This window comes from Gavia stellata, chromosome 20, assembly GCF_030936135.1.
Source record: "Gavia stellata isolate bGavSte3 chromosome 20, bGavSte3.hap2, whole genome shotgun sequence".
Classification (NCBI taxonomy): Eukaryota; Metazoa; Chordata; class Aves; order Gaviiformes; family Gaviidae; genus Gavia; species Gavia stellata.
Window position 1 is genome coordinate 2,705,309 of NC_082613.1, and position 25,130 is coordinate 2,730,438.

Below are 25,130 nucleotides of genomic sequence, written 5' to 3' on the forward strand. Positions count from 1 at the left end.
CAGACACTTATCCGGGGTGATGGCAGGGCTTTGGTTTATGCTGCTTTTTTTTTCTTTTGTTGCTGGAGTCGTAGCTGAAACAGTATAACGCAGGCTCGATGAGTGCCGATGGGTAGGTGATGCTTTGGCTGTGTCTCCATCACCCAGCGCCACGCCAGGCGGAGGTGACGTGGGAACACGAAGCCATCACCATGTCACTGAGTTAGCAACTTCTCCTGAGCTCCTCTCGCTGCAGGGCACTGCACGGGGCTGCGTGGACCTGCTGCTCCGTGGGACACAGGAGGGCTCTCTGACACGGCACGACGTTGCATGGCAGAGACACCCTTTCTGCACCCCATCCCCTCTGGCCTCACAACCTCTGGATGAAGCACAGTCCCTGCTCCGTCTTCCCTCCATGCCTGGAGTCCACCGTGCAGAGTGTGCTCCGCCGGGCGCCCTCTGAGACGTGGCGAGCACCTTCCAAGGCCAGCCATAAATCTCACCTATGGGAGAGCTTTTCTCTATTCACATATCCCAGGGAAAGCAACAGGGCTGATATTTGGGATACTTTCAGGATACTTTTCATCCCCTTATAAAAGTATTTAATTCTGGAAATTTTTTTTCCTCTATTTTCCCAGTTCTTTTAAGAAGTAATTCTGGGACTGAATCTCATTTTTTTTCTTGGGAGGCAAGATGCAAAACTGATGATCTGTGGAGATCATCTGCTTGGCTTTCAGATCTTCCGTCTCATATCTCAAAACATAGCTTACAGCCTAAATACTGTAAACACCGAGTATGTTTTTCAGAAGTATAACTGGAGTCTGGCATTTTGCAGATGTAACTTTCTGCTGTGCCTTTTAGCTTATAAGAAGCCAGAAACTAATTTTTCCCTGGCATAAAATCCAACCAAAGGTATCTGGGTAGATATGGTGCTGATTAAAGAGAGGAAAAATTCATCCTTCCTTCCTTTTTTCCCCCTACTCTTTTTTCTGTCTTTCATTTGAGCTTTTCTTTGCAAGCAGAACCTCCGTAGCACTCCATCTGCTTTCTTGCCAAATGAACCAAATCACCAAGATCATGTTTCAACTATCCAGAATTATTTTCTTTCCTACGTGGGGTCTCAGCTAAAGCGAAGGCAGGTTCCATCCAGCTTCATTAAAGCAGGGAGCATTACGTGGGAAGTGCTCCCTGGGAGCAGACCACGGCTGAAATCTTGGCCACCCGCCCGTGGCATCAGGAGGGTCGGCATTTCATCCCAGGGGTCTGGCTGCTCCGCTGCCCTCTCTCAGCCAGTGACATACTTGGGATGCATCAAAGGGTAAATCCACATTTCTCACAGGCGTACGTATGACTGTGCCATGAGATGAAATCTCTGTTCAACCCGGTCGGCTCCATAGCCGAGGAAGTCTGAGGACTGCCGGTCCCTCGTAGGGTCACACCAGCCGGCATCCCTGCAGTCGCAGGCACTAGTCTTATTTCTGAGGCACTAGTCTTATTTCTTGTTTTTGAATCTCAGTCCTGTCTTGCAGGGTTCATTTTCACCAGTTAAAGCACTAGGTTGGATATAATATTTCTTCGCAGAGGTTGCAGGTTTTTCCCTGTTCATTTTCTACATCGCTTTCTTAATCTTATGTCGCAGAAAGAAGTAAAAATAGCCTTTCACTGCCCTTTTTCAGAGTATTTATTACTATATATAGCTCCTTCAGCGGGGTCATTTCCAAATGCTGCTTTCCTGCTCCTGTAGTGTGCCTGTCTCTTGTGACACTGATGGGTTTTCTTGCCCTCTGTTGTAAGATGCTACACCTGAACCCAGGAGTGCTTAAGCTGAGGGTCTGCAGCTGCCCTGTTTATGGCATTAGAGTCCTTTCCATATTGTTCAGTTCAGCTGCCGTAGCGGAACCAAAGCTCTTTCCTTCTGTGCTTTGTTAGGGCAACATCAATTCTACCTGCTCCCACTGCCCTTCTCCATCTGATGATGTCTCAGACCTCAGGAAGGAATTTTGCACAGTAGAATGGAATATGGAATATGTTCAGGGGGCCCCAAATCACCTATTTTCCCAAATAAAAGTTTCTGGATCTTTTACATTCTCATCCCAAATCTCCCACCCACTTTAATTTCCAACAGCCTCCCAGTGATGCTCAGTGTGTCATCCTGCCCTTAGAAAAGAAAACTCGTCCTGTTTCTCAGCCCACCCGACAGTTAATCATCCAGCCGTGGTCTGTCGCTGATGACTCTCACTTAGGAAACTCCTCGGGATGAATCGTGTCTCATAGCAGACCCCAGCACCACACTTCTACGGCATCAGCTGGTAAAGGGTTTGCCACTTTCCATTTTCCATCCATGTAAAGAACCATGCAGTCTCTCACCTGGAGATAGCTGCATCTTCCTCCTGTTGCAGTTATGTGTAGGGAGTGGCTGATTTCCTGTACCCCTCTTTTCCGTAACAGATACACCACAAAGTCCTTGCAGCAAACAGAACAGAAACAGCTTTTTCACTATTTTGCATCTGAATATACTTTAAGTTAGAGAGGGGATGCTGGCACGGCTCGTGGGAACGCGCTGCCTTGCAAGGTCAGGGAGCATCCCAGACGCCCCGCCGGCGCGCGGGGCAGCTGTCGGGGTCTTGCCCATGCACCCACGGCGATGCTGCCCTCTGACTCCGGTGTTGCTGTAGCTGTGCTGATTTCTGCCGAGACGGCACTCGGAGAGCTGCTGCCCGGGGTGGGAGGACGTGGGGAGGCCATGGGGATAGCGTGGTGGAGGCTCGGGGTCACCTGGAACTACTTGGCTGGCTTTTGATTTGGTCTTGTCTTGACGTAAAACGGGACGGCCGATGTGAGAGACAGGTTACGTCCTTTCTCTATCGCTTCTGTTTTGTTTTTCACCGCCAACTTGTCTGCATCCATCTATGACCGAGTGCCGGGAAGCTGTGTGCTGGCCTGTGCGGGGGGACAGGAGCTCACCTCCCCGTGACATGGAGCCCGGGCTGTGATGAACAGAAAAGACGCTGGCCTTGTTCTACATGCTACGTACCTCTTCCCTCGTTTTATTTTCCTCCCTATTTAAAAACTGCTTCCAGAGCCTCCTCTGTTGCCCGTCGCTTTGGGTGCCGTGTCCACCCTACCATCTGCCTTGGCCAGGAGAAGTGGCCGTCTGCCCTTCCCCGGGCTGGCTGCTGCTGCAGGAGCGGTTAGCACCGCTCATGCCTCCGAGACCACGCTGCTCTCGTGCAGGGTCCAAATATGAGTCCTCTCTGCCTCATAACACCAGGGAAGGAGGGCTGCTCTGTGGTGGGGCTTTTCTCACCCCTCCTGCTGCAGAAAGCCAGCAAATCAGAGTGGTAACGGGGTTTGATTATTCCGATGTTAATCAGGCTGGAAATTCGCTGTGGCATCTCGTCTCTGTTTATTTTGTCGTTTGATTGTAATGTCAAAAAGACAAATCCATGGTTAGCCAGGACTATGGAGGCTCCTATGTGAAATGTGTGCTTCGGATGCTCTTTTAATAGATGGTTTGGTAAACATCTGAAGGCATCCATGACCACGTTTCTTCCTCTTGTATTTTCCAAAACATGATTGGGTGAAAAGCTAAAAATTAGTGAACCAAGTGATCATAATAATACATTAATATCAGAGAAAAAGAAACAGAAGAATTCTAGGGAACTGGGAAGCTAAATCTCAGATTACTTTGTCCAGCATGAGTTCAGTCCTATAGGTAACCTCTTTGGAAGGTTGTTCTCAGCTGTGGTTTGTCCTTGACCCTAATGAACTCAGCAAGACCTTGGCCGATATACTGAGTGAATGCTGGACTGGGCCACCTTGTAATGTGTATGTATATCTGTGCGTATATCTATCTATATATCAATGTATGTATATGTCTGTCTGAGGTACACACTACATTAATATCTCTGTTCAGGGGTGTGATTAAGGCTTCTGTACGCACTGGAGGATGCCTTTGGTTGACTCAGTGGGCCCCTGCTCATCCAGCCTAGGGTGTCCGAGGTCTCACTAACGGCTACTGCCCGTGGAAACTGGTGTCAATCACAGGAGCCCGATGGGCCACATTAGCCTGGGTTGGTGTTTGACCTTCTAACCGATTAAACGGGTGTCAGAGACTCATGCTGGGACTGACAGTAATCTGGAAATAATCAGTTGCCTTTAGGGGAGCGGATTATTTGCAGGGAAGGGACTGCATCTTTCCATAGGGACTGCAGAGGAGACTAAGAGGAGAGTAACCCCCGTGTCTCCCTGAAGTTCTGCATGCTGAATATCCCACTCCCACGTCGCGATGCTCAGACCCCAGCTCCAGAACAGCCCCGGTAGCACCACCGGTCCCCGGGGCTCCCTGGGGATGCGGGGTCCCATTGCGGGTGCCTACGGAGTCCCCAGGATGGTGTCGGCTGAGCTTGCACGGGATGCCGCGAAGCAGAAAGAATTCCTGCAAATTCCTTCTGTGTGTGCCCGCAAGCTCTTCCGATTGCCGAGTTCAAGTGTAAGACGAGATTGGGCTTTTGTGCCCTTCGGCTTTTTCAGTCTGCCCATGAACTCGGCAAGTGATGCCCGCCGGTGGCTGGTGGCCAGGTGGGGTGATGGGGGCCAGGTCATTACCCTTCCGCAGGTAGAGGGCTGCTCCATGGCGTGGAGGACCCTGGGCGTGGTGGCCATCTCCTGGCAGGGCAGTGCCTGAGCGGCGATTTGGGGTGGGCTCACGGGAGCTGTGGTGGTGCCTCAGCAAAGCCGGTGACTCCCCAGAAGTGGTAGGGCCCGTCTGAAAAGTGTTATGAAAAACAGACGCGTGAACACAGATGTTCAAATCCCTTCCCATAAGGGACTGCACCACACCCCAGTTTTATCTGTTTTTTTTAAATGCCAGGCTTACTATAATGCTATTTCCTATACCAGAAGTGCAAATAATTCACAGATTAACTAACTCTCTTTGTGAGGTTTTTTTGGAAAAAAAAAAAAGAAGAAATTTGAACCTTTTCGATGTTGTTGGACAAAACAAGTTAAAGTTTTGGCTTTCCATGGCTTAGACAACTAAAAAAATTGTCTTTTTTATCTGTTTGGAGGAAGAAGAGAGTACTTTTTGTTTCCAATGCGGATGAAAATACCTTCCTGCAGGACTTAGTCAATTGTAGATGAACTGACGCCACCAATTCAATGCAGACTGCCTCATTTCTAATAATGACGTTTATTGACCGCAGTGAGACAAATTTCAGAACCCCCCTTGGTTACTTTTTTTCCCCCATTTAAAGCTCAAAAAGAAAAATCCTGTCATGAACCCGGCCCTCAAAACACCTGTCTTTTAAACCTAGAGTCAGTAATCAAAAGTTTCCTGTCTGGCATTTGCTTCCAGGTCTAATTTTTACTCTCCCCTCATTTCCAGTAAAAGCAAACCGTGCAGAGAGTCACTATGCGGATGCTGCTCAGGAAACTCTAGGTACCACGGGAAATGCGTCGCACGGAACTAATCAAAAGATGCACGGCTCATTCTCCCTCTACCCTGCTACCACCCGTTCTGATCACTTCTCTGCTTAATAGAGGTACTAGATGAGTAAAAAAAGGTGAAAGAGCCTCCCCATTGCCCGCTCAGAAATTAGAGGCTTCCTTCTCTGCTAATCATGCAGAATATGTGATTCAAAGAGACGAGGATGGGGAATTTGGTCTGGGCTAGCAAGCCAGTGTTTGCTCAGCAATGAAGGAGGCCGGGAACTGAAGTTTAACAAATGATGGAAAATTTAAAAAAAAAAAATAAATTAAAAATTTTTAATTCTTTTTTTTTTAAAAAGACCCCTTCCTCCCTATCGCTCCATTCCTTCTCACGGTCCAGGGAATCCTTGCAAATTGAATTGCACTGTACAGCAATATCAAGTTAGTAGCATGAGAAACACCAGCTTCCGACCTCTGCTCAATCACCGTTCCTTTGGCTCTCCGAACACTACCAATTGACCTTTCCTAGTCCTGTGGCCTTTGGAAGCCATGGCTTGCCTATCTAGCACCTCTACTACGCAGCTAGAGAAGGACTAATCTCAGCCTGTCCCACCAGACGTAGGGGATACGGGTTCCCCTTAGCGTTGACATTGGCATTGTGAATGGTTCTGTTTCTAGATCCCATGGGGAAGAGATAGCTAGAGCAGAGGGTTTTGTACGAGCAGTGTTTTCATCTTTTTCATCAAGCTGACAATTGTTAGGCGGCTTCAGAGAATTCCCAGCGAGCATCCCTTAGTGCACCCATCTGATGGCCACTATTGTACACAGATACATATATCTTATTTTACTTGTGCATAAATACGTCTACTTCCACGCCTGCACTGGAAGGGTCTTTTACCCCACCCCAGACACTGCTTCTCAGCAGCAAACATGCACCTTCTTGAACTACCGATGCCCAGAGTTTGCATGCTGTGAATGCTGGCAGGTGAACCCCCTCAGCTCGTCCCCCGCAGCCAGGCAGGTGGCAAGCCCAGGAGTGGCAGGGCACTGAGTGATGCCGCATGTTTGTGAAATCGGATTTTTGCATGCTCTTTTTTGGAGTCCGTTTTAATTCTCAAAATCACCAGTCTCTGTCTCCCTCAGAAAGCCAACAAACTACACTTTTAAAAGTATATGTAACTCTGATTTTCTCCATTACTTGTTCCAACTTGTATCTTTTCTTTTCTTGCTATTTTTTTTCCCTGCTGGCTATTTTTATTATCTGTCAGTCTAGAGGCTAGGACTCATGCCTGAGACTTGCGTGTACCAGAAGCTCAGAAGTAGTGTGGTAAATCCCATCTCTGAATGGGTAACAAAGAGGAAGGGGGTATGATCTAGGTTTCATAATAAGCAGGTAGGAAATCCCCTGTGTCTGGGTAAAGAGCCTGAATCTTTCCGTTTTGATGGTACTGTGGCCTTCCTTGAAGTTTATCCTTGAAAGGACTGATTTAAATATTGGGTGATCATCAGTTGCACAGACAGCATTTGGATACATTTCCAAATGGCAAAGTTTTGGTCAATAGTCTAGCGGAAGAAAATATCATGACTTCTGTAGTGTTTCCATTTGCCAGGCGAGGTTGTTTTATCCTTGGAGGCGGAGGCGTAGTGCAGGCAGGGACTCCCCGCCAGAGCAAGGCACCTTTCAATTGCTCAACGTTGAGGTGGTTTTTGGCAGAGATTAAAACGGGCAGTGATATTCATAGTGCTGTCCTCTCACCTGTCTACGTCCAGTTCTGTTTTCTGGAAAATCAGCCACTCTGATCTTAATGTCTTCCTTGCATGTCTTCCTAGGCATGAATTTTTAATTGGTACAGCCAGTATAATTTTTTCTATTTTCTACTGAATTCCTACTGTGGTCCTCATTTCATCTCCCCCATCTTGAGTTCTGCAAGGGAAAGGGAGGATGAAACTAATTACTATCTCAAGATCTTCTTGATCCATTGGAGACCCTGAGAAGGAGGATTACAGACCGTGGTTCTTCCAGTCAAAAAGGAGTCTTGAACTTTGGAGTAGCTACAAGAGCATCTTGTTACCTGCATCCATCCTGAGTGTAGTGTTTTAAACACTGTGCTTTAGTAAAACTATAGGTTAACCTTGAAGGGACATAAAAATAAACAACATGTCTTGTTTTCCTGGACCCTTGGGCTACCAGCCTGCAATCCCCCACTGCACAAACCCTTAAGGGCAGATGCCAGCACTTTGATGCATCTAAGGCTGAGTGCTAAAAGCCTTCATCTAGGATGCATGTAACGAAATAACAGTAAACGATGAGGCAATTACGAAAAACTCAGTGTAGGTAAATTAATAGAAAACTCCTTAGGAATCCGTGGTTTCTTAATGTACTAAACCAATGATCTCTAGTCAATAAGTGCAATAATGCCTGCATTTTTAGACAGCAATGTAACTATACCAAGCCAGATTATCAGGTCTATCATATTCTGCTTTGTAAGAGGCTTTCCTGGCATCTACTCAGAGAGATGAAGGCACCACAGGGACCTGACAGTGGGAAGAAATGGCAGACAGACCAGTGAAGGAAAGATGTTTGCAGAGCCCTTGACTGGCCTGCGGGTCTGGGTGTAGCGTGTTTCTTAAAGTCTTGTTTAGGAATAATCAGCCAGCTCAAAGATGCAATCTAGCTGTTTTGCTTTACTCCTGAAATGCAAACCAGCTGAGCTGGCAAATAGCAAGAGCTTGCTAGAAGATGCAGGATATGTGTGACGTGGTGTTTGACAGCGCTCAACATCAGTTTGGGGAAAAAACGCTGTGTGTTAGGAAGAGAGGGGTGATGGTGTAACAGCAATGCTGCAAAATACCAAAGGCCAAGGTTAAAGACATGTATCTGGCTTCAGTGTCCCTTCACTCACCCGAGGCCCCGTGCTCAGCCAGGTTTATGTGGTGGCTGCGGGGATGGTGCAACTCCAGTCTTTCCCGTTATGATTTCAGTGATCTCTTCAACCCAAGTCTAACACCGTGGTTGTGGACAAGGAAGAGAAGAGGGATTACTCACCATGACACTGATCGTTGGCTGACCTTTTGTTTTCCTCATGCCCAGGTTGCTCTGCTTCTAGAAACAACATTCTCTGGGCTGAATTCACCGTTGTAATGGCTTTTCTGAAATCACTGGAGGCAAATCAGGCTTGAGCCTGGTCCTCCTTTGGTTTCCGCTCTAGTCATGGCAAGTCTTGCACACACAGATGTATTTTCCTTTCCTTCATGTCTCCAGTAATTGGTTTCTGCCTCTTATTCACGCCTGTGTCCCACCTGGAGCCTGGTGATAGCCACAAAGGCTATCATCCACTCCTGGCACTCCTGCCTGGTTTTAACAAGCTGTTCTCATATGCCGTGAGCTCAGCACAAACTCTGGATTAGAAAACAGCCTCGTTTCCCAACAGGAGATAGCCTCTTTCTCCTGGCCATGGCTTTTCCGAAGAATGAACACTGTTACCGGTTGTGTTCGTATGCAGAGATGGTTCTGAGTCCATGTTAGTCAAACTCAGTTTGGCTAACGTTTGCTGCCTACAAAATGAAAGGAGAAAATGAAACAATTGCTCAAGCGTAGTTTAAAATCGATGACAAGAAGTTACAGGTGATACTTTTTATTGATCCAGAACTACTGCTAACGTAATGAGTCCGCATTTTTTTGAAGTGCTGATTTAATACTCTAGAGGGCTGTGGAATGAGCCCCAAACCAGAGGGTTTCAAACAGGAGCTCAACCCCCAGCGTCCTAAGGAGGCTGATGGCAGCGCTTTTGAAGGTTAGTTCTCATGCGTTTTGCTGCTGAGAGCTGGGCTGTTGGACCTAACTGAAACTAAATGCAAAGCCCACTAAAGCAGTGACCATCTTCCTATCAGCTGTGGTACCATGGATTGGTCCGTACGTGTTCGTCCAGCATGGGCTCTCCTTTTCTGACTGGCAGCAGAGAAAAAGTCAACTCAGTTTCTATCCTTTGTTAAAATCAAGTCAGAAGCTGAAAGTTTTGTAAACTTTCCCCAAAGTCAGCTTGGAAACATTACAATTTTTTTGTTATCAAGTATGTTTTTAATAGGTGCCAACTGAAGATCTAGGAACTAAAGCACACCCTATTATGTTGTTAGGGCTTCCCATAATCTTTGTTTTTGGTTGCAAAGCCACGGTTTTCTTTCCCTTCCCTTCCCTTGCCTTGCCCCTGGAACGAGCAGGGCGCCTGCCCCGTGCTCGCGCCGCTCTTAGCTGTCACGATTGCGAGCGTCAGTTCACGTTGCCGCGTGTGGCTGGGTTACTGCTTTCCCTGTGTTCGTGTCACCAGCACATACACTTTCCACCGAACTGAGGCTCATCTGCCATCTGCTTGAGTGACACCTGAATACCACTTCTCCGAGACACTCTGCGTCACTCTGCGTGACTTTCTGGTTGAATGAGAACATGATCTTGGGTTAGCTGACAACATATATCTCTGTATATGTCTATATTTCTTTTGGACTCTTCCCTGCCAACTCCTGCAGACCCCAACAGCATCCTCCTCTGCAGGGATTGTACTTGCATGTGATTCCAGGTGTCATTTCCAATGAGAGAATTGCATGGCAGAAGGAAAAATCCAATTAACTGTTCATGTTGTCTCACGTCATTTGTGTTAAAACAAAGAACTTACGCCAGGTGGTGGGGTTTTTCCTGAGTAGTGAGTACTCGGGTGCAAAACCCACCCAGATCTTTATTGTTCATCAAATTTCTTGAGATTTTTTAATGTGTAAAAGTGTGGCACCTCATGCTATCGGGCTTGAAACTCTTATTTGAAGCTCATATTTCTCACCGAGTTCAATGCTTTCTTTTTTGCCTTGTGTGATTCTTGGAAAGGTTTGCAGCACATTTATTGTGGGAATGGAAAAGGAGCCCCAAAGGCAAGGGCCTGCTTTACTCAGTGATAGGCAACTGGTTTCACACCGAGACTGGTGATGGGAGCAACTCTGCAGAGGATGAGGCACAAAGAGATTCCTTTGAGTTCTGAACGTTGGTGTGTTGCTGATTCATTTTTATGAAACTTATTTTTAAAAAAGACCAGGTAGTTCAAAGTATTAGTACTACTGAAATGCAGTAGATTCCAGGAATATTATTCTGTAAAATCAGCTAAAATAAAGAAAAAACAATCCAATTGGCCTATTTAGGATCAAATGACAAATAAAATTTCAATCTGGTTTCTAATCCAAGAAACACAGGGTGAGAATTGCTTTTAAACATTTGGCTCATTATGTACGACGATTTTGGTAGCATTAGTGACTAAGGCTTGCATCCAGCAAGGTATTTAGGCACATGCTTGTTCCTAGATTCCTGTGTGGATTTGTACCTCTGATCTGCTTTTCAGCTATGCTAAACATCTGTTGGTCCCATGGCTTTCAGACAGGCTCCGCAGGTGGGCAGCACGCTGGAAATGAAATCTCCAGTACTTACCTGAATTAAAAAATGCATCATTAATTGGATTAATTCTGCCTTTGCTAACTTGGTCATGAACAAATTTTATTTTCTCTCAAATGTATCTTTCAACTCAAAATTGTTGGCCAGCCAACGGCCAGAGATAACCCTGCCCTGCAGCCCAGGAGCTGCTCCCCCCGTTCCCTGGGCGTTGCGTCAGGGCAGCGGTGCCTTCCCGGGATCACGCCGTGCAGCTCCGGAAAATGCTGCCTAAGCACCTTTCGCTCCCTATAAATGTTCGACGTCTCGCAATGTAAAGTGACTTCGTAAAAATAGCACCTTCTTACTCAACAAATCTGCTCCCTGTGTGTCTTCGAGTCACATCTTCTTCCGTTACTGACAAAAACGAATGTCTGTTCCCGTCAGCACAGTACAGCTGATACAGCCGGGGAAAAGGGAGCTGTGTTTTGCTTTGCTTCAAATATCAGCAGCTAAGTTCTGATTGAAGAGCCTTGTCCCAGTTTTGAAGGCAAAGGAGGACTGGTTGGCTCCAAGTTTTAAGGTGGCGTTGCTGAGAGACGGAAAAAAACCCAGGTCTTTGGTTGGTGACCTGGAAATCTGATGTGGAAATCCAAATTCCTGCAATGTTCTTCCCGCAAATTGAGTCAGAGCATTTGCAGCAAAATGATAAGTGGCTGCTGCAGTGGCACAGAGTTTTGGGAATTACATCTGTGGTTTTACTCAGTTTTGATTTGCCTATATATAAACTATTAGCTACCTGTGCCAGTGCCTTGCTCTGGTTGTCTAACCTCTATTCGCATGTTTTAACAATCAATTGCTATTCAGAAAATATCAAATTATCCAAAACTATTTGCAGTTTGATTTCCCCAGTGCTGTTTCTATAAAGTTAGCCCTTTCCTAAAGATTCACAAAATCTTTTTGTTTTGCAATTTTCCTGTGAAAATTCATCATCCTCATTTGGGCGACAATTTTTAATTACAAATTTCAGAATTTGGAAAATAATTAGAGCTGGGTCAGCAGACTATTTCTCAGTGAGATCATCTCTGTTTCTGGAGAGATCTTCTTTTCAAACCATAATTACAAGGTTTTCAAGAAATGGGATTCTAATAGAAGAACAGCAATAAAAGGCCATATTCTGAGGTTGTAAAATTTTGCTTTGCATGTTTATGACACCCGTAGCAGACCTGCAGGTAGATGTTAGCTAGCTTTTAGATTGAATCTTTATAGGATACAAAGGAGTTGCATGTTTAAGTGTCTGTATTTAAGTATTTAAATATATGACTGGAAAAAGAGGAAGTCTTCGGAATATATTAAAGGGGCAGATTGTGTTTTAAGAGGGAGGAAATACAGGAGCTGAAGAGAAGGAGAGGACAGGTCTGAGCACCAGAAGTGAAGTGTTTCCAAGAAAGCTAAAAGTTTAAGATAAAGGCTTTTTTTTTATTGGTATTTTCTTATCAGATACAGGGTTTTGGAAGGCAGTTGTGAAAGAAAAGCTTCCTTGCTCGTGATCGGAGCCGATCAGTGATTTAAGGGATCATAACCTCATTGTTTAACGTCATTCTGTCCCACCGGCCCTGGCATCCCACGAGGGGCTTCGGTTTAAGTCCTCATTATTTTCTCTCTCTTAATAATCATTCCCATTTCACTCATTATGGCAGAAACATTTCTACAATGCTTTCTTTAAAAAAAAAAAAAAGAAAATAATTATCTCTATTTTTAAAAAAAGCCAACAGCAAAACTACATCTCACTGCTGCTTGGAAGTGCTCTTGGTTTCTAATGGCTGGTGGGGAAGGACTGCGTGGTTTCCAGAATGACTCCTCCTGCTGTCTCCTTTTTGTCTTTGTTTCAACGTGTTTCTCTGAACAGTCAGAAGGTCAGTTTGAAAGATCGTGTCTTCTCCAGTCCCCGCGGTGCTGGCACCAAAGGGAAAGGCTCTCCACAGGCTCAGGGCATCCGGAGGTCCCCCAGCGCTGACCAGAGCATCGAGGACAGCCCAAGCAAAGTGCCCAAGAGCTGGAGCTTCGGAGACCGCAGCCGAGCCCGGCAAGCGTTCCGCATCAAGGGAGCGGCGTCGCGGCAAAACTCAGAAGGTGAGGGCTTGGGGTGCCACGTGGGACCCCAAAGCCCCGGCTGGCCCCAGCATCTTCTCCATCTCCACTTAGGAAGGGCAGAGCTGCAAGCCAGGGTGCTTAAATAGGTCTCCTTCCCCTTCCAGTCCTTTAGCTCAGATACAGGAGTATAATAAGAGATGAGAAAACCCCTACTGACACCCACAACAATGTTTTATTTATATAGGGATGGGGAAAGGAGGAAGCGTCGGGCATCTGGAGATGGATGAGAGCTGCAGCTGGCATTGCTGGGTGTCACCTTAACACGTCTTGGGAAATGCTCCCATCAGCAAAGACATCTCTGGTGCTTCCCCCTGGGATTGCTGTTTGTGATCCGACTCGCCTTTTCTCGCGCAGCACCAGCATGGGAAATAGTAATGTGTTGTCTTTATTCCTCCCTCTCCCAAATCCAGAAGCAAGTCTCCCTGGAGAAGACATTCCCGATGAGAACAAAAGCTGCAACTGCGAGTTTGTGACGGAAGATTTGACGCCGGGACTGAAAGTCAGCATCAGGGCAGTGTGGTAAGAGAGGGAGAGGGGGAAAGCGGTCCGGAAAAATAATAACAGGGAAAAAAATGAAATTTAACGTCCAAGCAAAGGTGGCAAATGCTGAAATGTCTGTGCTGCAGGCTGGTTTTCCCCTGGGTGGCCTGCCCTCCTTTACAGAAAATTCTGCCAGAAAGGGCAATTTTTGCTGAGGGAAGGAATAAATGGAGAAACAGGAAAATCCCCTGCAGGGATGCATCCAAATGATCATTCTCACCAGCTTTGAGATTTAATGCTGACATTTATGAAAGCGGTGCAGAGAGGACACTCGCACAGCTGACAGTCCAAGGGGCATCAGGGACCCCCCGTCGCAGAGCAGGGCTTCAGCCACGAGCCCCCGCAACCCCCTTCCCCTCTCCTATCGCCACATCCTCTCCCAAACCCACAGCGTTGGCATTTGTTCCATTTTCCCTCCAAAGCAGCTCTCTGCAGTGTTTTTTAGCTGCCACTAAGCAGGTCAGGCTGCAGCCCAGGGACTATATTTTGCCTTTCCTCTCCGTCTCCTGCAGCATTATGAGATTTCTCGTCTCCAAGCGCAAGTTTAAGGAGAGCCTTCGGCCCTACGACGTGATGGATGTCATCGAGCAGTATTCAGCTGGTCACCTGGACATGCTCTCCCGGATTAAAAACCTTCAGGCCAGGCAAGAGACCCCTCTCTTTGCTTCATTTTTTCACTGCTTTTTTCTTCATCGTGGGGGTATTGCCCGGAGAGAGGCACTTTCCTTTGCAGCTACAATTTATTCTTTTTCTTCCTAAGAGAAAACCTCAAGGAAAACATCGGTGCTTGTGGCCAGAACCCACAGGGATGAGCGGGACAGGGACCACAAGCAGAGCAAGGGGTGGTGTTACGCCATTAACACTGCCTTAGTGCCCACCCCAGGACATACATACACACAAAAATCACAGCTCATCCTCTTACTTTACTTTGGGAGTTCCTGTCATTATAGTATATCCCATAGGTAATGCAGGTGCCTATCTCTGTGGTCCTCCTGGCAGGATAGCAAAGGTTTGGTGCCCAGTCTTGAGGCTAACGTGGCTAATTTGGTACTTTTCTGGGAGTGATACAAAATCAAATCTCGTGTGCTGGCTGTGACCCTGCTGCTACGGGCAGAGGCGGCAGTGGCTTCTCCAGCTGTTGGGATGCCAAGCTGTTTTAGGAGGAATCCCTCCTCGGATGGCACAGTTTGCCAAAAATAAGTGCAGGTGGGGATTTCTCATGCAAGCCCACCGATGTAGGTGTGGTTTAGCTGAGCTGCATTTCAGCCTCTGTGCTCAAATTTTAGGGGGAGATGAGTTAGTTTTAACAGGGGAAGAAATATGAAAAAGGGACAAATGGATCCAAGAAGGGCATTTAAAATTTCATTTTCCACTACAATCACCCAATTATTTCTCCTGCAAAGAAACCCAGATGAATTTGGTCCCCTGAACAGAGGATTTGAACTAAACCTCGTTTGTCTGAGCACTCCTCCCTCAGCCCTGAGGTCCCACATTGAAAACCGGACCCCAAACCTCCAACATGCCCCGGCTGTGTCGGCTCAGCAGGAGTAGCCCCACTTCTGCTGAGCTCGAAGGACACCCAGAACGGAGGCAGGGCTTGGCCATAGGCTATCTCCAGTCAAAATAATATACCGTTTACTTTTACACTTGGAGAATGAAAGTCTTTCCCTCCATGGCTATGGCAGCCCAGCTTCCTCTGGAAGTCATTGGGGAAGTTTTCCTCTAGTTTCAAACCCATCTAAGTCCCTGGCAGAGTCAGCAAATATACAAAAAGATGTGTTTGGGTCTGCAAACAGCTAATATGAATCCCCAGAATGGAATAGGAAAGTTATCTTAGGAAAAAGAGGAACCTCTCTTCCGCCGTTAGTCTCTTGGAGACCATGTTAACTCTGCTATTTTTGACGTTCAAGCAGCGGAGGTAACTTTCTCAGCGTTGCTGCATGCTGTGCCTTTCCCATTACCAGATATGCAGCTGGAAGGTAAATTCTCCCTTGCAATGGAGACTAAAATATCCTGGAGAATTTCCTCTCTTTGAGCCTCTCAGCCCCGTTCAGTACGTATTCAATGATTATAGATCCAAGACATGTACCTGAATTTGGAGAGGGAAGAGGAGGAGAAGGGGATTTATATTTCCTAACTTTAATAACCTGAAACGCCAGGCCTCCGGGCTGCCTCCACAGTGGGTAGTGAACCATTGGGGTTGTCATCTCCGCTGGCTCCAGGTAGGAACACCTGAGTTTTCAACCCCCCGAGTTGGCGTGGCAGATTGTCTCACTGCCTACCCAAGTCTCCCATTGCCAGTCCTTCAAGGTGATGTGCTGCAAAGACAAAGTGGTTTGGTTAGCTGCTTTTTGGGGGGGGGGTTGGGGTAATGGCAGCTTTCAAAGACCAAACTGACTTCTCTTAACTGTACCCGTGGGACTGTGAGGCTGAGGTTGCTGAGGCTGGACTAGGCTATCCACCCCAGTGCAGGGAAGTCAGGAGGACCAGGAGCTGCTTTAAAAGTGTGAAGTATCTGGTACCTGAAGTACCAGGCAGCTTCACTGGTTTCACTGTCCCTCCTGAGCAGGAGACCAGTGATGGTGACAGGAGCAGAGCCCCTTGGGGTCATCCTTTGAAGCACTCATCATCATAGCCACATGGGCAGCAAGAGGTCCCATGGCTGGTCACCTGCCCAGTAGAACTGGAAGGGCCACCCTGTAGCCGAGGTGTGTGCCTGGGGTGGCCATGGCCAAGGTTGGGGCATGACCAACTGGCACTAGAAGTACAGTGCACCCATATGGTGGGACCCAGGGAGGTTGTCATGGGGTGGCTCAGAGGAGAACAGATATTTTTATTTCCCTTTCCTTCAGCAATCAAAGCACTGTGTTCTCCCTGCCAGCTCAGCTCGGCAGGGCTGGCTGTGACCTCCTGTAGCCAGGGCTTTGGTGGATTAAAGCTGCATTCAGGCGAATTTCTGGGATGTTTACATGCACTTTCCTCTTTAATCATTAATGCCTCTGTCACTGTGGTGTGTCTGTAATGTGCTCTTTTCAGTGTTGTGTTCACACTGTCTCGTGCCTCATCCTGACACCTTGCCAACCACGGATGTCCCCCATTCATTGAGTTATACAATCCCGCAGCGTATCTCGCTGACTCCAACGGCTCATGCTTTTCTGACTAGTTGAGGATGTGTTATCTAGCACTGGAACTGAAATGAGAATGAATATATGTTGTTTTATATACAACCACCCCAATGGGATATTGCTACACATATGCAAATATAATTCAGAGGGTAAAGCATGTTGCCTGTTATATCTGGGGCGGGGGGGGTCTCCTAATGATGTTTCAGTGGTGCCTAAATCTCCAAATCTTACCCCGGGGTGGGTAAGACTCTGGCTTTCACCAACAACCAGCTGGTAGGACAGAGCCTTCTGTTTCCAGCAGAATATATTTTCAACTTCTCTCTCTTTCTCTCTCTGTCGTTCTGTTTTTCAGTTGTTTCTTTCTGCAACTTTTCTGACCAACTTTTCTCTACATGTTGCTTCATTATGCATTTTGCTGGTGTCTTTTTTCTTATTTACTTTGCCAGGATAGATATGATTGTGGGTCCCCCGCCCCCTTCAACTCCCCGGCATAAGAAGTATCCAACCAAAGGACCCATGTATTCTTCCAAAGAATCTCCCCAATACTCGCCTAGGTTAGGATTCACCAAAATACCGCTTTCTCTGGATTTTTCATTTGCTTAATGTCAAACCCCTTTCATGCCAGTTATATGACGGCATTTATCACATAGCAGTGCAGCTTGCTAAATCATGACTCAGAAGGGCTTGCTACTCTGGGTATGCTCTGATTTACTTTCAGTAATGAGCTTTCACACTAGGCAAGCCAAAGGGAAAAAAAAAGGGACATTCATACAGTCATCAATAACCATCAGTTTCTTCAGCTAGCGTATTTTCTATTTTCAGTCTTCTTCTAGGTGTTAGAAAGCAAAATTATATCTTTTTAAAATCTCGTATTTTATCAGGCTATCTTCAGATGTAAAAGGTGGAATATTTACCCACAAAGCCAATATAAATGATCTACTTTCTAAAAGATGAAACACTCCACACACAATCGAAGGAGCCTCTGCAGCTCTTTGTACTGTGAAATGAGTTTACTTCAGTGGGCAAAGTAAGAATGAAGTGTTTCACATCCGATGAACACAGTGGTCTCTTTTTCTTGCTGATGCAACTGTAGCGACCACGGAGAAAAAGAATGCATTAAAATTTTACAACCACGGGACTCATATTCAAAAAAAAGATCCTGATTTTGCAAGCAAAAAGAAGAGCAGGAGTCAAACCCAGCCCTCAGTCACGCAGCGAGATTTTTCTCATTGCCCTTGTTAAGTTGTCTCCTTAGGTAAAACTGGACCTGAAGCTGATGCCACGAGGAACGTTTTCTCACTGAAGTTCCCATTTGAGAGCATTCTGAGGTCTGGGCAGCAGGGCCATGAGCTGAGCTCTATTTTCACCTTGTATTGAGACCACTGGAGCCCAAGGCAGGTCTAAATATTTGCCAGAAAGTAATTTTCCATGCACAAGTTATAGGTGATTTTTAAATGCAGCAAGCTTAGCTTCAAATATTTTTTTCTATATATACTTGCCCTCCCTAAGAGCTAATACGTGACAAATCTCTTGATTTTTATTTAAGCTGCTCTGAGTAATCGTCAGTAGAGGAATGTGAGTAAAAGGAATATTGAAAGCTTACCTTTTCCCACTCAGCTAGCTCAAAGATTAAAAAAAAAAGAGAGTTTTCCAGAAGCCCCAAGCTTTATGCTTGGAAAAAAGATGCTCTCCGAAAAGCATTTTTCCCATTTCTCCTCCCTGCCAAATGATGAGGCCCAAAACTAGCCTTTAAAAAGGAAATAACTTCCTTATCTGCAGCAACATTTTGATTTTAAAATACAAATACATATTCAAATGGATTTTGTTGTCTTTAACCTGGATGATTAGGTGTGCAACAAGCCTTTGCTAGAGGCAAGATTTTCATGTGAAAGCTTGTGCCTTGTGCACAGAAAAGGTGATCGATGGGTACTAGGGGAGGAGGCCTCAAACTGGGGTATTTAATTTATTCACTCCAAGTCTGTTGCTACATCAGCTTAATGTTAATGACTTCCCCCCTCCCGTTTTTACATTTTCTAATACCGATTGCCAGATTAAAAACCTGTTCGCACTTGCCCACTAGTCTCCTGGGACATTAAGACTGTTCTTTTATAATTGCTTCCTTTTTTAAGGAATTTTCTCATTTCTTCTTCTTGAGCTGTGGCTGAGAGGCTCCAGGAAGCAGAATTGTACAGAAGGCTGCTGAAATCTCTGCTCCCACCCATTAAAAGGCTTATGCTGTGTTTAATTTTTGGCAGCTGCATCCTCCCACAGACACCAGTGGGACTTGTGAGGTGCCCGATGGATGGGAGCCAGAGCTCTGAGCAGCCCCAACCCCAAATCCAAAAACTCTGGGTCAGGCTCTGCTGTTGCTATGGCCTTCATCATCTCAGCGCCACGTGGGGCCGTGCCATGGGGCCGCATGCCGTGGGGTCCCCATGGGCTGCACCAGCCTCTCCTTTTTAGCCTACACACCCCTGTTTTAGCCAAACGCTGCCCGGAGAAACAAAAGCGAGTGATGTCCCATGAGCTATCTCGACCCCGTGGATTGCATTGTCGTGCTCTAGTGAGAAGGGCTCAGTTCAGCCAAAAGGTTTCTGCAAGAAGCTCCCAGCAAAGGCAGCTGGACACTAGTGGATGTCCGCGGCTGTGGTTCGGCTGAAGGTGTTTGCTCCGTGCTGTACACACAGACAATTTGGATTAAATTCCCTTGACCAGCTGATTTAACATAGAATAGGTGCAACCTCAGCTGTAATTTTTAGACAACAGCTATTGGTCAAAGTATGTCTAGAGCAAACTTTATTGCCAAATGAGGAGGTAAGTAGCCAGTCCTGTGACATGGATGAAGGGGGTTTGGCTTCAGTGCCTGGATTGTGTACAAAAATTTATAAGAGATAAAGAAAAAAAGAAAAGAATTGAATACATATTCCCAAACACTTCATTTTTATCTCATTTGAGCCGTTTGATCTTTTGATGTCTGCTTCTGGCCTGAGGGTGACATATTACACCTCTTTGCATGTATTGTTAGCATGAAGCATAATGAAGCATGAGAAAACCTGCACTGTGGCTGATGCAAGACTTTACATTTTTTTTGTATCATTAGAAAGAAGGAAAGATATCAAAATTCACTTTAAAGAGCAACCCCCTTTCTCTCTCCCTCCCAAACTAAGACCCAGCAGAGCCTGTCAAGGACAGCAGATGGCACAGTCTCATGCTTCGTTAGACATCTCTGAATCCTCTTCTGCCATGAAGGGAAAAATACGGAGCTGATTCTTCCAAAGCCTCACCTGAATTCTTTCCTCCACACATGTGTATTCAACGCAGCCAAGATAAGCGTTGGGAAGGCACAAGGCTGCCCACGGGATGTAGTGCAGGAGTGGGGTTTGGCACCTCAGAAGGTTCGCGGTCCCTTGTCACGCAGTAGGAACTTACGCTATCCCCCTCTGCTTGCAAAGGTGGAATATGTTCTCTCTTCTTCATCTTTTGAGCTTTGCTGCCCAGCTTGGACAAAACCTCAAACTCTTTTATAACGGTTAAAAGGACCTTCTGTTCTTTGCGGTGCTCAGCTAGGCACAGGTGGGTTGGGAGCTCAGGAGGAAATGTCTCTCTTCTCTTGTACCAGATAGGGCACAAATGAAATCTCTGCAGTTTGCTGAGGGTAGGAGCACTCTCCCCTGGTCTAACTTCTGCCATGGGAAGCAAAGGGGTGGGAGACCTCAAGCCTGGTTTCTCCCATCAAGAGAGAAAGACTTGGTTCACCTTCATCTCCCCTCTCTGCACTGAAGTCAGTGGCCCACAGCTGCCCACCGCACCATCCTCGGTGAGACGTGAGATGCGGACCTCCAACGTGAGGTCTGGCTCTCTGGTTTCTCAGAGTTGTGGAAGATGACCACCTCAGGAGTCAGGACTATGTTAAAATATGGACACAATGGGAATGAATCAAGCAGGAATTCTCCTGGGCTCTGGTATAAATGGTATATGGGCAAGGGCTTCTGAGCGCTTTATGGGTGAGCTCTATGAAGTGCTTCAGTCCTGCTTTTAAATCACAGCAGGTCTACACACATATCCAGCCTGAAGGTGATGGAAGAAGTCAGTGCTTTTCTATATGATACTAGTGATTACTCCATCTGTGAAGTGCCAGCTGGCCTCCTGTGCTTCACATGGGTCATGTGAGGTTCATTTAATGGATAGCTCTTCTCTTAAGGACATGGAAGAGAGAAGTCCTTCCTCCAGTTCTGCAAGATTAGAAATAGGGTTGCACAAGACTATCTCTGCTGTTATGATACTCTGTAGCATGGCAATGTTCAGTTTTCCTCTCTGTGTTCCAGTCTGTCCTGCCTCCCTGCTCTACTCAGCGACTGTTGAAGGACATCTCATTTCCATTAGTGGACACATTATAGTGTTAGTGCTGTGGTAGGTGGGACATGAGGACAGAGCACCGTGATTGTTCTTGGCCTTCTGCAATATTCAGTAGCATTTAGACTTTGGGCCTCTTTAAATGCATGTTCATTGTTTTACTAGTCTACTTGCTTGTGCATACAGGAGAGGAGTTCGTACAGTGGCTGTACTACGCCTTGACTTGTGATTCCAAACCAAGGTAGCCCGAGGTATCCAATTTAATACCTCTTTGCTTACATGGTAACAACATTGTCGTAGGATTTCTTGTGCTGTATGTCATGTCAGTAATTGCATCCCTTGTGGGGAGTTCCTGTACATGTCAACAATTTGCTTCTCCCATTACAAGAGAGAAATAAGGCATGCATATTCCTCACACTTGTAATTATAGCACTTGGTGCTCCTTGTACTCCTGTGCTTATATCGCTAAGCAAAGGACCGAACATGACTTTTTAAACAGAACGGTATTCTGTCGCATCCCTGCCCAAATGAAGTATCTTCTGGGATCAAAGATAAACTCTAAAATAATTGTTGGCTTATATTTTCTGTCTTTGGTGTGATGTGCTCATCCACTTCATTTCTTTGAGCCGCATCTTCTGGTGCTGTAAACTGCTGTTGCTCTAATATAAGCCAAGGGAGCCACGCCGGTCCATACCGACTGATATCTGTCCCTTAATGTCAACAGCCAACATACGTATTAAGTCCCTGTCAGATGTAAAGAAAACGGATGGCTCTTGTGTTGGAAATAGCCTCACGTCTCATTCCTTTCCTTGGTTTTTGTTTGTTTGTTCATTTTCCCCTGTCTGTCTGTGTTCAGCTCCTTCCTTTTCCTCCTCCTGGTGCATGGACCCATGGCCCACACGGCAGAACTGCGTAAGAAGCATTTTGAGTTTTCCGCTCAAGATACCTCAACTTGGTTTCAGTCAGATTAATTAACCCTTCTTTTCCCCCGCCACCCTTACGTTTGGTGCATTATGCAAGAGTAAAGTTTGCCTGGTGTAGAGTTAGGTTATGAACTGCGCTGCCATTAAGAAGCTGTTCCAAAACTGAGTTGCTCCCCTGACTTTTGAGGGATCAAGAAGCTCCAGTGTTTAGTCTCTAGAAAATTCATAATTTGAATCCTCAAATAAAATGGACTTCCAGGTTCCAAAGTGGCTCTGCCCTCCTTCTTCCTCGGCATATGGAGCCGTGTATCAACCCAGGTATTTCTAGACTGGGAACGAGGAGTTGCAAATGTAACGTGTAAAGAAGTTAGCGCCAAACAACATGCCCAGTAGCTTTAGCTGCCGATTTGGCAGGAGTGTCCTCTGCTGTTACCGGCTTGGAGCCCTGCTAATAGAACGCATCTAATGATATAGGTGTGAATTGCAGTAGCGTTGAGACAATTTGGTAATGTTTGGTGAGTTATGACCAAATTCAGCCTTGATGTAATTCCACTAAAACAGTTAGCACTGCGCCTGTTTGTCTGGCTCTTAGGGCAAGCGGCTCATTTTCATGGATATGAGAATTACACACTTACATTTGCATCAAGGAGAGGAAACTGCTGCAAAGACTGAAAAAAAAATCCCAATGACATATGCTAGACAGAAAACTTGATCTTCCCCCAAAATAATAATTTCTCAGTACAAATAAGAAGTTAATTGATTTGGAAGAAAGCCAGTTGAAGAAATTCTTTGCAGTGGGTAAATTTACTTGTGCATAATGTGCCAGGTTTTATCTGTATAAACAGAAATGGGTAATTTCAAACTCTGCTAATACTGCTCTGAATTTTGCATCTGAATTAACACTTCAGTGCCACTGCGTGTCTGTGAGTAATTTGGAGTGTTAGTTGGGAGAGAGGCTGTTGCTTTGTCCCATGGAGGCGCGACAAGCAGAGCCCTCCTCGCCTGCTGCCTCCAACTGACTCCAGGTCCTTTTCCGGGGGTGGGGGGGATTTTCTGATCCCGGTAGAGTTGACCAGATCGTTGGGAGAGGATCCTCCATGACCGACAAGGATCGGACCAAAGGGCCAGCGGAGGGGGAGCTGCCTGAAGACCCCAGCATGATGGGCAGGCTTGGAAAAGTTGAAAAACAGGTATATTGGGTCAGGAGGGGGTTCTTATGAGAGGGTGTTGCATGCTTTGTGTTATTTTTTTCTTGCCTTATTTTTCCCCAGTGGGTCATTACCATTTAGAAAAAAAAGTAAGAGCTAAGAATATTTTGAAAAAGAAACAAGGTGGATGTTATGAAAGGGCACTAAATGTCCTGGAAGCCTAAGTAATCCTTTCGAAACAGGCACTTTGGAGTCTGTGACATACAGACTTTCTTTTTTGGTGAGTCTATCAAAAGTCTACATTATCTTTGAAAATGGCATATTGGTTTCTTTGCCACCATACTAGGCATGTTTCAGATGAATCCATGAGCCTGGCTGCTGTAGCTGCTGGCCTCACTGAAGACGAAAATCTTCCTAGAGGATAAGGCTCAGAAATCCCCGTGACCGTCTGAGCCCAGGCAAGTGCCAAATGCAGTAAGGAGCTGAAAGCCACTGGAAGGAAGCGAGTGTGCTCCAGCTTTCCTGGAATTTGGTGCACGTCAAAAAGATTATAGGAGCTTAAGGAAAACCCCATAAAAAGGTAGAAAATTAAGTGTTTTTTTCAGAATAGGACAATTAAATACTTACTAAAAGTTTCAGTTTGGTGTAGGTCAGTGTAGGCAGAGGTCATCTATGAAGCCCAGGCCCACACTCATGCCTAGGTGGGTTGGAAGTTGCTTGTACTCAGGATGTTAACTTGCTTCAACCTGTGTGCAGTGTGTAACGCTGCAACTCTGGTGTTTTGCAGGTTCAGTCAATGGAGAAGAAGCTGGACTTCCTGGTGAACATTTACATGCAGCGGATGGGCATCCCACCAACGGAGACAGAGGCTTATTTTGGGTCCAAAGAACCAGACCCAGCACCTCCCTACCACAGCCCCGAAGACAGCAGGGAGCACATTGACAAGAACGGCTGCATCATCAAGATCATCAGGTCCACCAGCTCCATGGGTCAGAAGAACTTCTCTGCCCCACCAGCCCCGACCAACACGTGCCCACCCTCGACGTCATGCCAGCAGCAGGTCTACCAGCGGCAAAGCCACGGCTCCTCGCCCGTCGGAGACCCCGGCTCGCTGGTCCGCATCCCACCTCCGCCCTCCCACGAGCGCTCCTTGTCAGCGTACAGCGGTGGGCACAGGGCGAGCGCAGAGTACCTGAGGAACGAAGACATTACAACCAAACACCATGAGAGTGCCATGAGAGACAGCGACACGTCCATCTCCATCCCCTCGGTAGACCACGAGGAACTGGAGCGCTCTTTCAGCGGCTTTAGCATCTCCCAGTCCAAAGAGAATTTGGACATCCTTAACAACGGTTGCTATGCAGCCGTGGCCAAAATCAGACCCTACATTGCAGAAGGGGAATCAGACACCGATTCTGACCTCTGCACACCCTGCGGTCCTCCTCCCAGGTCGGCCACGGGTGAGGGACCCTTCAGTGACATGGGCTGGTCAGCCCCCAGGCAGTGAAGCCTTCTCGCAGCCACCGAGCCACGTCCGAGCGCTGGCAGCTGCCCGCTCCAGCTGTCCACGCATCGAACTTCTCAAGGAGATTGACAGCTAAGGTTTTCCACCTTCTAGGACATCCTTAGCTGGCGGATACTTTCTTGCAGCTTACTCTGGGGGGGGAACGAGCAGGTCCGAGCCTGCATTTGTGGAAGAGGTCACGGTGGTGAGCGAACTGGAGCTGTGAAGTCCAGATTTCTTTCATACTCTTTCTAAGATCATTAGGTGAAATTATTTCATGGTGCAGGGTAGGCAATTTGCATTTCTTGGGAATCTTCAGAAGTGCAGGGCAGGAATAAATCACTTGGCCAGGGCTTTTGGAGGTCACAGTAAGTGGTGGCTGACAAGTGTTAGGTGGGAATTGCCGTGCCATGGCACTGGTGATTACACCTTTAGGTATTTTGGAGTCGGGGAATGAACATGTGTCTGTTTCTGGCTTAGATTTCAAGTCACATATAATTACAGGGGGGTTGTTACTCTGTGGTTCCTCGTTAACTGTCAGGAAGGTGGCATAATTCCAATATAATACATGGA

At 46.5% G+C, this 25,130-nt stretch overlaps 1 protein-coding gene across 6 annotated transcripts in view; it reads left to right on the forward strand.

Annotated features, from left to right (window-relative positions):
- Positions 1-24,560, forward strand: part of KCNQ2 (potassium voltage-gated channel subfamily Q member 2) — a 67,784-nt gene extending 43,224 nt beyond the window's left edge. For 2 of the 6 annotated variants that reach the window (XM_059827065.1, XM_059827066.1), the window contains 5 exons: positions 12,720-12,943; positions 13,375-13,483; positions 14,017-14,148; positions 22,972-23,095; positions 23,841-24,560. In XM_059827065.1, coding sequence (XP_059683048.1) covers positions 12,720-12,943; positions 13,375-13,483; positions 14,017-14,148; positions 22,972-23,095; positions 23,841-24,560 — 1,309 coding nt within the window. Of the gene's footprint in view, positions 1-5,365; positions 5,420-12,719; positions 12,944-13,374; positions 13,484-14,016; positions 14,149-17,075; positions 17,184-22,971; positions 23,096-23,840 lie in introns of all 6 variants that reach the window. The other 4 variants (XM_059827062.1, XM_059827064.1, XM_059827063.1 and 1 more) reach the window with 4 other exon arrangements.
- The last annotated feature ends 570 nt before the right edge of the window (positions 24,561-25,130 follow it).